The 13598-nt window shown below is 41.9% G+C and overlaps 1 protein-coding gene across 5 annotated transcripts in view; it reads right to left on the reverse strand.

The window, feature by feature from the left end:
• The window catches only part of LOC138745797 (contactin-1-like), a 314963-nt gene that overhangs the window by 288792 nt on the left and 12573 nt on the right, over window positions 1-13598 (reverse strand). For all 5 annotated transcript variants that reach the window (XR_011346518.1, XR_011346517.1, XM_069903109.1 and 2 more), the window contains exons 2-5: window positions 8166-8316; window positions 7655-7827; window positions 6749-6844; window positions 1764-1970 (exon numbers count right to left, since the gene is read on the reverse strand). Coding sequence is in view for 3 of the 5 variants with exons in the window: in XM_069903109.1 (XP_069759210.1) it covers window positions 1764-1970; window positions 6749-6844; window positions 7655-7827; window positions 8166-8316 (627 nt within the window). In the remaining 2 variants the exon portion in view is untranslated. The remainder of the gene's footprint in view (window positions 1-1763; window positions 1971-6748; window positions 6845-7654; window positions 7828-8165; window positions 8317-13598) is intronic.

The raw sequence follows: 13598 nt of genomic DNA on the forward strand, positions 1-13598 counted from the left end.
GGACTTATGGATCACTGTAATAAGTCATTTAGCTGTATAACTTTTAATTTGGCTAGTTAATAGTTTCCCTGCCTTATCTCCATGAACAGAGAGTTTAGATTTACTTTTTAAAAGTTGAGTCTGTATAGGTTCGTAAGAAATAAGCCATGTCAGTTTTAATTTTGACCCTGTTTTTCGGAGTTAAAGCATATTGTTGATCAATATGTTTAATTTGATTAGCAAAGTCATCTTTCTCAGAATTAGCTTTCATTTAAAAAAAAAATCATTGGCCATATAATAAATTATTTGACCTCTAATGAAGGCCTTAAAAGCATCCCAAACTACTAAACAGGGTGGTTCTGGAGTAGAATTTTTACTGGAAAAAAAAAGCAATTTGATCTTAAATAAATTTCAAAAACTTTGGGTCTGATAGTAATATAGTATTAAATCGCCACTGCTTGGGTATTTTAGGCAAATCTCGTACATTAATAGACAAGATGACAGGAGGATGATCAAAAATTACTACAGTTTCATAAGTAGAGGAATCAACAGAAGAAATCAGTTGTTGGTCTATAAGAAAGTGATCAATACGAGAATAGGTATGGTGGATGTTAGGGAGAAAAGAAAAATTCTTTGTCGTAGGATGGAGAAATCTCCATACATCTATCTTCACTCCACCGTACTCACACAACCAGACCCCATTAGATTTAAGATGGCTCTTTTTCAAAACTCTCCATACATCCATAACACCAGAGTGTAAAGAAAAGGAACTGATGAGCATAATTGTTTAGGTTAGCAATTTAAGAAGGACAGGGTACAGCCAACAAATCAAGTTGCTGGGTATGATCAAAGAATATAAATTTAAGTCCAGTAGAAGAGAAAAAAGCTTTTTTTTTTAAAAAAAATGAGGGTCATCAGTATGAGGTCCAAAAACATAAGGTCTGTTATAAAGTTTACGGGACAAGATTTTAAAAAACGGCCATTAGTGTCAGTGATAACCTCGTGCTTAATAAACGGCACTGACCGATCGCTCAGAATTGAGACTCCCCTGTACTTGGCCAAGAATGCAGAATGAAATTGCTGCCCCTTCCAAAATTTCAAGAAATGCGAGGTGTCAGGTATACAATTTTTTTTCCCATTATCAGAGGGTGGATGATGTACTTTTACCAATGACCTCTGTAGGTAGGGGTCGAATTTGTAGATTTGCCAGTTACTCGTTTTTTACTTTTTGCATGTACTTTTTTTTTAAATGAAACTAGCTTTTGTCATTACTGATATTAGTATCATATACATTTGATTATTGTTCTATTCATGTTTATTTACTTATTTGCAAAATGAAGTTAATAAAAATATTGAAAAAGGGAATATATGGGTCAGTACAACATTGAAGGCTGAAGGGTCTGTATTGTTCTATGTTCTAAAGGGAGGGACACTGGGATGATTTCCACAAGCATCTAACAAGACACCTACTTTAACCCCTAAGCAAAATTAAAAGGCAGATTTTATTCATGCATATAGTGCCAGGGTGTTGAGGACTGTAATAAATACCCAGCAGCAATTATTCCAAGCAGATGATCCTCCAATAGAAACTCCCAGTCTGCACTGTTATCATATGCAATTGAACCCAAGTTTGTGACATCCTGATATTTATATAATCTACCTGTCATATCCTGAAGATCCTTGGTAACTAACTCATAATCTAAAATAAATTCTCTCTGCAAAAAAAAGTATCAATTCTCCTGAGAAGCAAAATATTCAGGGGAAATTGCATGCAAAATTCTCACCTCCAGTTTGAGGGACGAGGGGGATGTACTTGCTGAAGACGCTTTTGGATATGGAAGGACTGCTGACCATGCAAGAGTAATTGCCCAAGTCCGTGTGCTCCACTTTCGCGATGTAGAGGTTTCCGGTGGTCTGGGAAACGAAGTGGCGTTCGCCAGACACAATGAACATGGGGAAGAAGTTCAACAGCCAGCGATAGGTGAGGTCATCTGTGGGGAAACCAATCCAAATCTGCCATGAAGCCAGAGCTCAGTGGAGGGTGGAAACCAAAGGCTAACACAGATTTTGAAGTACATTAACCCCACACCTTCCCCTGGAGAAAACTGGGCATTTCCTGCATCAGCAGGTCATTCAGAGGAAGTAACCAACGTTTCAGGCCTGGGCCTTCCTTCAGGTACAGATACACTTCCAATGGATGCTGAGTTTATCCAGCACATTTATGCATTGCACTCAATCCAAGCGACTGCAGACCACATTTTAGGAACATAGGAAGTAGGAACAGGAGTAGGCCAAAAATGGCCCATCGAGCCTGCTCCGCCATTCAATACGATCATGGCTGATCTAATTTATGACCTAACTCCACCTACCTTCCTTCTCCCCATATCCCCTAATTCCTCTATCATGTAAAAATTTATCTAACCGAATTTTAAATATGTTTAATGAAGCAGCCTCAACCACTTCCCTGGTTAGAGAATTCCAAACATTCACTACTCTCTGGGAAAAACTATTTTTCCTCATCTCTGTCCTAAATCTACTCTCTTTCACTGCTGTATGACATATTGAGTGACCACAAGATGATACCCAGAATAAACTTTCCCACCGTATCCACCATATTGACATGTGCCAATAAATACGGCTTCAAGTGCCTATCATGAGACCATCCTCCACATGCTGCATTTTCGGCTCTTGTTGGGTAAAGATCCTGTCCGTTCTGTCCGAAGTTCTGTGTTCGCTGATCGGAAAGTCTTCAGAAGAAATTGATTTTGTTTGCTGAACTACTTAATGGCTCTGAGCCCCCTTACTCTAACAAAACATGTTACAAACTTTTCCACAGACAAAACCTGGATGTTGCTGCTGGGAGCCAGGAACACCCCTCGAATTTCTGCATCAAGTTATATGATGAACCACTGTGATGATATTCTGCCGTCAGTGTCCGAAGATGACGTGCGAGCTGCCTTCAGGAGAGTGAATCCAAGGAAAGCTTCCGGTCCACATGGACCATAGAACCATACAAGTACTAGTCAACACCTGAAAATTACTGAAAACCTGTGCTGACCAACTGGTTTTTTCAATATTTTCAATATCTCATTTTAACAAAACATTCTACCCATCTGACTTACATTTCACTGGTGACCAAGAGGAGTGTGGTAATCTGCCTACATGTCTACTAACCAATGTACTCACATCCACAGTGATTTCAAATTTCAAATGTATTCTCAGAGGACATACTAGACATCACAGTCTTTATCCTGCAGTCAAGGCAGGATTACCATCAAATAATCTTCCACACTGTGAGGAAGCTGAAATGCTTTCTCATTTGTAACCAACAAAGTCCCCAAGGTCAGAACCAATTTTGAAAGCTTGAGGTTCTGCTGCACCCATCTTTTCGTTCCACTGACAGCCCAGATTGTGCAGATTGGCACTTGAAGGACTTTGGAATCATTGTCCAGCTGGAAGCACCAACAGCACAGGTCGTTTGACCCAAAACGTTGACCCTTCCTCTTACTGCAGGCACCACCTTATTTGCCGACCTTATCCAGCATCTCCAATTTTCATTCTGGTCTTCCAGCATCTGCTTTTTTTCTCCCCATTTACAAAATATCAATGGTGTCCAACAGATGAACTAACAATCTTGAATTCGTGTTGACGTTAAGAGCTGCAACACCCTGTGGACAGTTTCTGGTGCTCAGCAGCCATTTCCATGTAGTGATGGATAATGGCCACAAGATGGTGCGAGATCCACACAGGACCGGAACATTTCTCATAGCCACAGCTGACCTGAAAACTGGAGATGTCACAAAGCCCTCAGGGAATTGGGTCAAGATGCCAGGGCACATTTCATTCCAGCAGATTTGATCTACCATTGCTATCTTAGCTGTGCTAATCCTTATTCCAGCATTCATTTAAAAAAAATTGCATCCAATCTCTCACTCATGGACAGCAGACACAATGAGATTTTCAGATTTATTATCAGAATACATACATGGCATCACATACAAACCATGAGATTATTTTTCCTGTGGGCAATGCAGAATTACCATAGTAGTGCAAAAAAATAACCACTCAATGTACACATGTAAACAAATAAAGAAATGTAAAAAAACTGACTCTGCGATACAGAGAGAGAAAAACAAACAATAAAGTGCATATGTAAGAGTCCTTAAATGAGTCCTTGATTGAGTTTGTCGTTGAGGAGTCTGATGGTGGAGGGGGAGCAGCTGTTCCTGAACGTGGTGGTGCGAATCTTGTGGCCCCTCTGCCTCTTTCCTGATGGGAGCAGCATGTGCTGGGTGGTGTGGATCCTTGACAATCGCTGCTGCTCCCCGATGGCAGAGTTCCCTGTAGATGTCCTCAATGGTGGGGTAGGGGTTAGCCTGTGATGTCCGTTGCTGGATCAACTACTTTTTGGAGGGCTTTATTCTCAGGGGTAATGGTGTCCCCCATACCAGACCGTGATGCAGCCAAGTCAGCACACTTTCCACCGCACCTCTGTAGGAATTTGCCAGGATTTCCAATGTCATACCTAACCTCCGCAAACTCCTGAGGAAGTAGAGGCGCTGACGTGCTTTCTTCATGATGCCGTTAGTGTGTGGGGTCCAGGAAAGATCCTCCAAGATAATAGTGACCCCGAAGAACTTAATAATTTGCCCAACTTCTGATCCTCTAATGTTGACTGGATCTAAACCTGTTTTTTCCTTCCTGGTAAACAATCAGCTTCCTGGTTTGAGTGACAGTGAGTGCAAGGTTGTTGGTGGTGAACCAGTCAGCTAAGAATTCATTCACTTGGTAAAACTAATGTTATCCTGTACCTGTAGTTAAACAAGAAACCATGGGTCAAATTCCCCACGCAAATGTACTGGAGAAAATCAGCAGGTGACACAGGGTAACCAACATTTCGGGCCTGGGACCTTAGTCAGGTATAAGCAAAACCAGGCAGGCTCCTGAATATAAAGGTGGGGGAAGGGGGAGGAGAGGAGGGAGGAAAGAACAGGGGTAGGAGATCAGGCAAACAGGTGAGAAGAGATGGGTACATGTAGAAGAGAAAAAAGCTAAGGTGATGGGGAGAAGGCTGTGGGTAGGGAACAGGGCATCTGCAGTGGAGTTGGGTTGGGGAGGCAGGATATGGAAAGCTCAAAAGTAGATCCCATATTTAAATGATCAGATGATTGAGGAAGATAATCTACCAACAGAAGGGAATGAAGATGCTTTTCCCACCACAGAAAGCAATATACCAAAAAACCCAGAGATCTTCCTCCTAAGTAACATAAAAAACAAAGAATTTGGACTTGATTTGGATGGTGCACAAAAAAGATTTGTTAGGATAGCCCTACCCGTAGCAAAAAAATGTATTATGTCAACCTGGAAATTGGAAGATAATTTGAGAATACAACAATGGTATATAGAAATGAATAAATGTATTCCATTAGAAAAAATAACATATAATTTAAGAAATAATATTATAATATTTGAACAAATATGGGAGCCATACATGAAACACAATAGAGAAAACCTACCGGGGACATCTACCACTTAAAATGACAGAAGGAGAAGGAAATGAAAAGAATTGACTCAGTGGAATTTCTTGTTTATTTTTATTAAGTGACAACATTGTTTGACGGGTTTGATGTATCTTAGACTCTGTACTTTAAATGAATGGGAGGGGAGGTAGGGAGGGTGGGATGGGAAGAGGGAGGGGGGGGAGAAAACGACACTGTATATATTTGAAAAGGAAAATGTATGTATCTTGATCAATGTGGTTTATAGTGTGAAAAATAAAAAAATAAAATAAAAAATAATTTAAAAAGAGAAATTAGCTCATCTTGCCCCAAAACTAAAATTTTTCAGTCCTTGCTATTTCCGCTGCAAGAAACTGCACCTGAGATTGTCCAATCTCGGAAGCTAAGCTTGGGCCTGGCCAGTTCTTGGAGGGGAGACCGCCCAGGAACACCAGGTGCTGCGGGTGCTGCGGGACAAAGTGACGACTCTCTGCCTGCCTTACGATGGACAAAAGTCACAGAATTTCATGTATGTTACATTGTAAATGTATCATTATGTGACAAGAATGGAACCTTTATCTTTACAAGGCGACAGGGGAAAGTAAACACACCGTATGTTTTCTGTACAATTCATGGCCCTCGATGGCCACTCTCCGAATGGAGTGGATTACTCCACCATTTTAGAGGGCAATGATGTATCAACTACACTGGTCAGTACAGAGTCACATATGAAATCACCCAAGTTCATGAGCATCTTTCCCTGAAGGCCACTACTGAAGGGTGACTTTGACATCGATTCGTCATTATCATGGTCACTGACGCTGAGACTAACTTCCCTATTAAAAAGATGTTGCTCTTAACAAGTTCCCCAAAAACACAATGAATTTCACAGGCATCAAAATATCCACATACACGTGGCGACAGATCCTCATAATTCCAATAATCCCTTGGAAAGTAAGAGGAAATGTCGGGAAGTAGCTTTTCCAGTGATTGAAACAAGCAATCTCCAAGTTTTTGGATCAGATCCAGTGCTGCGAGATATTAATTTTCCTACAGAAGCAGAACATGTCCCCCAAATTGCTGAATGAGTCAAGCAGCTTGGCATCCTTGGTGTAATGACAGGATAATTCAGAGAGAGATGGGGCGGGTTGGTTGGTGGCACAGGGGGAGGAGTTGGCGGGAAGGTCATCGCGAAAGAAAACAGAAGTCAAAAATAGAAGGGTGAGGAGGATGGAAGTTTACAGAATGGCTAGAAACTGTTTGGGAATTACCTGGGAAGTGTGGAGGGGCAGCACACAAAAGCACGGCACCAACCCCTTCCTTCGGCTTCACCACTTGACGCTCGTCAGTTGGAAACCTCTCGAGGTCTGTAAGAGATTGAGGGGGAAAACATCCTTTTAATTCAAAAATAGCCCAAGTGGCTTTTCAAAGAATAAAACCCTCTAAATTAAAAAGCGACAAGCTGGGGCCTGATGTCCAATTTATGTTCCATGACTTCAATTGGCTGTGATTTTGATTCAGATAACGACTTATTTATTTTCCCTGTTCGACCCTGCTGTCCTTGACTAATTTTTACATTCTTCAATGCTCAATGTGACTCAAAAATGTCACCGACAATGATGGACAGTCAACCTTTCGAAGTGGATCGCAGCAGAGACTTGGGGCGACCAGATGGAGGCTTTTAAACCCATGGCTAGAGAACAGTGAGCCGTTTTAGTTTCCTTATCAAAAGCTGCAGAGGAGGTGCAGCAAAGACTCGCCAGATTCGTTTCTGAGATGGAAGGCCTGGTACAGGAAGAGATTGAGTAGTCTTGGCCTCTATCTTCAAAGGCTTAGAACAGTGGTTTTCAACTACACCCTAAACTCACATCCCACTCTCAGGAATCCCTACGCCATCGGGGCTCTGTGATCAGTAAGGGATTGCTGAAGATGGGATGTGAGTGGGAAGGGAAGGTTGAGAATCTCTGCTCTTGACCCAATTGTAACTGAAATATTTTGCTGGAGAAAAATGGTCATTGGCCCATTTCTTTTGGAGTTCTGAAACCGAACACATAGCGAGTCAATGAGGGATGATTAATTTAATGAGAAAATGCTTTCAGAAAGCCTTGATCAACAGACAGAAGAAAAAGTGGCAAATAGGAACATGCACAACATTTGGTTTCCCGGCAAGTACTTACACCCAAACTGCAGTTCAGCTTCTTTGCTGATAATGGTCCCGTATTTGTTTGATGCCAAGCACTGGTATTTGCCACGGTCCAATGACTTCTCTGGGTTGTTGATAACCAGGTTACCACCGATCATACTGTAGCGGCTGTCGTCTGCATTGATGTCTTGGTTGTTTCGCTTCCACCTACGAGACACGTGAACCACAGTTGCAAATATGAAGTAAACAAGACCACGCAAACAGCGGAGGCAGTGACCCACAAAGCATTCCTGCAGCTCCAAGACACACAATGGAAGCAGGGCCAGTGCACGTGGCACACATTTTACCTGAATGCCGTGGCTAATTCAACACCATTCCACCACTCACCTGGTGATCCAATTGGCGTCAATCGCAGGTTGGGAAAAGTAAAAAGGAACAGAAAGTGAAGTTGATTTGACACAGTCTGCAACATCAACTCAGAGTGGGCAGGGACACGTCCCTTTGGACTCTTAACACCAGAGAGTTCAGCAAAAGGTTGCTTTTACCTGTAGGCTGGGGAGGGAATGGCACGAGCTCGGCAATTTAGTGACACTTTTGCTTCTTCGGACTCCTCTGGGTAGATGGTAGGCAGTGGTTGTTCTTCAAACACTGGCCCGTACTGCCTGCTGCCCACTGGCCCGTACTGCCTGCTGCCTTCTGCAATCACAACACACAGCCATTATAGTCCAAAGGAACCACTGGGGGGAAAAAAAATACTGTGGCAACTATTACAATTCAAAGCAGCACGTGGTCTGATGTCCAGCTATTGAGAGGATATCATCACCTGCCTTACTACCACCTTTGCCATGAATGATGCAGCAACATACCATGTTGATGACATTTCTTTGAACGTCAGTGGTGTTTTCCCATTTAAGGTGCTGTCACTATGCCACTCCCTACCAAGTGGCTTCCACAGGCACTAAAGCAGTACCAAGTTGCAATCCTTATTGTTTCCCATCAATATTTTCCCAACACTGAAGGCACAGCCATTCCCATCGACTTCGCATCTTGACCGTCGATTAGAGTTCATTGCCCAAGAATAACTGCTTTCTGTCTAACCCACACTCTTTGTTCACTAGCCATTCGGAGACAGAACCAGTAAAAAAAAAATAGCCAACTTCTACAAATGTCATTCGGCTCTGAGTTTCCTCAACTTCCAAAACGGTTTGTAGCATCAGTCAATTTGTTGATAACATTTAGATTGTGAGTCTGTAAACTGGATCTTCCAAAACAAGTTGCATAACCTTCCAGTTAATCTGTCACAATATCCTCCAGGCAAATGATATTCTTGTAAGGAAGCCCTACAGAGCATCAGAATGGGGCAATACTGAAGGATGCAGAGACAACGGCTACATTTTAATTATGGACTCACTAAAGTCAGCGGGCTTGCTGATTTTTTTTGCTGTGACATTTTAATTTCCACTGCACAAAGAAATTGAATAATTTAATTGAATTCAACTCTGCACACATTTCATGCTCCATCATACACGATGTGTGTCCTTGACCTTTACAACTCACAAAATCAGTAAATACTTATTCAATTGCTTTCCTATCAGTATCAACATATGAGCTTACAATCGGAACAATAAATTTTAGGTTTCCTTCCCGACGGTCCATGATTCCTCCTTCTGCATCAGAACCTTCCAGTTCAGATCTTCCTTTCCCACATTCTTGGCAGATCTGTTCCTCTTGGTTCAATGAGACTCCTGAAGAGTTGGATTGCAAAGTACGTGTCATCCTTGCACTCCCCGTCCAGAAAGAAAGGAAGAATGGATACCATTTCAAACTCAGCCTGACAACACATTTGTACAATAAGGTTTGAGTGCCGTGGGCGCAGAAAAAGTTATCATCAGGAGATAACCCAGGAGACTGAAAGTAAAGCAATCATAATGATGGCTCTGTGCATAGCTGCTTTAACTGTGCAGCACAAGGAACTCCTGCAGGAATGGAAACATTCTTCAAAAGGAAGATCACAAAAACACTCTCCTTGTTTGCTGTCATCCGACTGATAATTAATCATCCTGCCAACATCCATGACCTTAATGTGCTGTGGAAATATGACACAAAACCTGCTTTAACCCTCTGAACAGTCCAAACATTTGCTTATCTTACAGCAATATTTGACACTTGGAATCAGGGCTGACATCACCAGAGAGTATTGATATTTGGCATCTGAGTTTGGAACTCCAGTTGATGATAATCGTCATCTACTTTTATTTTACCAGTTTTGGAATGAAATTCAAAAGCCATTTATTAACCATTTATTAACTGGTTCTTCACCAAAGTATTATTTTTATCTGAAACAAAATCCCTAATTGTAAGGGACAAAGACAGATGATTGACATACTTATGTACAAGTCTGTCGAAATGGTCACCCCTTTGACATGCAATGGCCTTCAAGAATGTACAGAACTGGGATGTAATGTGATGTCCCAACTGGCATTAATGAAATCTGCCTTAATATTGCTTAAACATAATAAATAGGTCAATATGGTGATCAACAATAGTTTCATTAGGCAATCATTTCAGAACTTGCAAGTCCAAGATTAGAATGTTTGACGTTTTCTTCATGAAACCAAATTCTACAGAGATGGTGTTCCATCAGATCAGAATGCATTGAACACAGTGCGATTTCAAACTCCACAATGTGTGAATATTTTACTGCAGAGATTCACATATTAAAATCCTCTCCCTGACAATATTGCTGAGTCTTTGATTATTTATCCTTTGTTTTTATCCTCCTTGAAGCCGAAGAGTTTTGTTCGAATCCCCTTTAGCGGCTGAGTCTATTTAATGCTCTGCAACTGTCCCAGAGCATAAAAAGATGACTCAGAAACTTGTCCTATTGCTCGTGGTGGCTCAGGTCCATCCGTGAATTGGCCCATCTCAAGAGCTTGCTGGTTTTAGGAAATAAAGACAAATTCAAGAATACTGTTCCTGCATTCTGCTCAAGGCAGGATAATATAAACATTCCACACAGGGATGAGAATCAGCTCCATTCTGACCTGTAAATGACATGGTCTCTGCCTCAGTTACTGCATGGGAGGGCTTTCTGCATTCCAGTAGCAGCTAGGGATTAACTTGAATGAGAAAGCTCTAGAGATCATCTCGACATGGAAGAAATTAATAATGTATTTTCAGATCATAACAAAAAGATCTCCAAGGGGATGATGAAATATGAAACTGCCTTAATAGGTTGATAAGCTAAAATTATACCCTACAATATTAATGCACAGACTCTTCTGGTTCTCTGAATGTTTTTTTTCTATTTCAATAGAAAAAATGTAAGTTAATATCTTGTCATAATAATATTTCTGAGGAAATTTAAACCAAAACATTAATTCTTTGTCCGTTAATACCAATCCATTTTATTTAAAATCAAATTGCAATATTTGTCCTTTGTGGTTCTCAGAAATTGTCCAGTCTTTTCTGTGGAGTTTCTGAAAGGGATTTTGTATCAGCTGCTCATTTGTACGAAAACCTGACCTCTTCAAGAATAGAACACGCACATTCACACAATGTATTTATATATTGATGACGTTTCAGCAAATAAGCAAGACAGACTGATATTGAAGCTTTTGACAAAGCGATCACAGTCTTTTGTTGTTGTCTGTCCATGCAGTGATTATTTCAAATCCATTAATGGAAATCTCTCGAAAACACAAAGAAGCAAAGTAGAACCCTCGTAACAGGTAGAGGGAATGGAAACTTACCCTGCTTTGACGAAGGATGAGGGCTGACTTCGTAGAGCTATAGAAGCAGCTCAGAGAGGGTGGGCAGCCCGCCCCATTTGACAATAGCAAATACCAGAGGACATCTATTTAAGGTGAGTGGAGGAAAGTTTATGGGAGATGAGTGTCTTTTTTGTACTCAAATGGAGGTGGGGCCCTGGAATGATTTCTGGGAGGGATGGTGGAGGCTGATATTATAGGAACATTCAAAAGACTTTCAGATAGCCACATGGATGTAAGGAAAATAGAGTGTAAGTTAGCGAATAATTAAATTGTTGTGGAGTGGGTTTACATAGGTCAGCACAATATTGTGGGCTGAAGGGCCTGCACTGTGCTGTCATCTTCTATGTTATCAAATGTCAGTGAGATCCCTGAGAGTATTTGTGTTATCACTCAGGTGACAGAGTGACGCAGCCAGCAGAGAAAGTTTCACAGCACTGGCAACTTGGGTTCAATCCCGACTTCATTACATGGAGTTTGCAGGCTTTTTGCTGTGTCAGCACGGGCTTCCTCTGGTGTTCTCCTGCACCCCAAACTTGTGCACGTTGGTATGAAGATTACCTAGTCACTGTAAACTGCCACTGGGTGTGTGGCCAAAGGACAGAATCTGGGGGGGTGGGGTGAGGGGGGCAGGTGATCACAATATGGGGAGAATTCAAAACGCAGAATCAGTGTCAACAGGTGCTCGATGGCCGCTGATGGGTGGGACAGCCTGCTTCGTGCATCGCCTCGGATGAAGGGTCTCCAAACTGAAGCATTGCTGTTTCTCTGTGGCCGTCCAACCCACTGAGCCTTTCTAATCGTTTGCTTTCATTTCTGATTTCCAGCAGCTACAGTTTTCCTTTCATTTTCTTTGCTGTGCAATTCTAACGTGGAGGATGCTGCACTTTATGTTTGGGCAATGCGAAATCTGGACTTTGGGAGAATTTTGCCACAGGAATAAAAAAACACAAGGCAATATTCCCGTCAATCATCAATCAACTGGGAATCAACCCTGAGCTCCTCATGGCGCAGCAAAGCTGAGATTTAGAGCTCGTGAGGTAACCAAATATAAAAAAAAGATTTATTGTTAACCAACTGACAAGCTGGTGTCATTATCAAGCTAAACCACAGGATGCTCCCTGGTGTCATCTTCACAAGTTCTTAGAAATCTGGAAGTATTTTCCCTGTTTTGGGATAAGCATAGATTTCCAATTGAGCCTGAAAGGTCCTTACTCAATAAGAGGCATCAAAGCATGTGGAACCAATGCAATGAGGTACAAAGCAGCCATGATCTGAATGACTGATGGAGCCACCGCAAAGAAGGGAGTGGATCACTGGAGCATTTGGCACACATATTTCCTCTTGCTTCCTACCACACAAGGTCATGGGGCATCAAAAGCCAATGGTCCACCCTGCACAACAGCACCAATGGACAGCTCTTTGCAGTGTCAAGAGATGGGAAGGAGGGGTGAGCATTCCCTCAAAAGGCAGCTCGCCAATGCTGGAATGATATGCCACAATTCTGGGGCAAGAACATCCCATCAACAGCGATACAATGCCAGTTGCAAGTAGGCAAGAATCCATGAGTGGGAGCGCCCAAAGAGAGAAAGGTCTGGTTTCCGCTGCTTGCAATCCTGGTGATGCTGAATCGAGTGAACAATGCAGCAGGCATGAAAAATATTAACAAAGCAATTGCCTCCATGGCATCTGACGTGTGCACTGCATAGTTAAACACAATCATTCCAAGGCTTTTGTTTGAAGAATTACCAAACTGCAAATCAGTAGAGTGAATTAAGTCAGATTCAGTGATCCATCATGCCCTTTTGGCTTCTGTTGTGAGCTTTCAGTTCTATACCCACTCGGGAAGTACAGAGGGCATTTGTGCTCTGGCCATTCAGGCAGTCTAAACTCCCAACATTCTCTGCTTATTGAGAATGACTGAGTTCTTTCAACAACAGGGGCGGCATGATTGGCATTGTGGTGAGCACAATCCCTTTACAGTGCCAGCGATTGGGACTGGGGTTCTAATCCCGCACTGTCTGTAAAGAGTTTGTATGTTTTCCCCATGTCTGTGTGGTTTTCCCTGGAGGCTCTGGTTTCCTCCCAATGTTTGAAACGTACAAGGGGGTGTAGGTTAATTGGATATAAATTGGGCTCGTGAGTCAAAAAGGCCTGTTACCATGCTATATGTCTAAACTTAAAAACAGGCAAGAGTAACGGAGACGT

The sequence above is a fragment of the Narcine bancroftii genome, chromosome 11 (genome assembly GCF_036971445.1).
Source record: "Narcine bancroftii isolate sNarBan1 chromosome 11, sNarBan1.hap1, whole genome shotgun sequence".
Classification (NCBI taxonomy): domain Eukaryota; kingdom Metazoa; phylum Chordata; class Chondrichthyes; order Torpediniformes; family Narcinidae; genus Narcine; species Narcine bancroftii.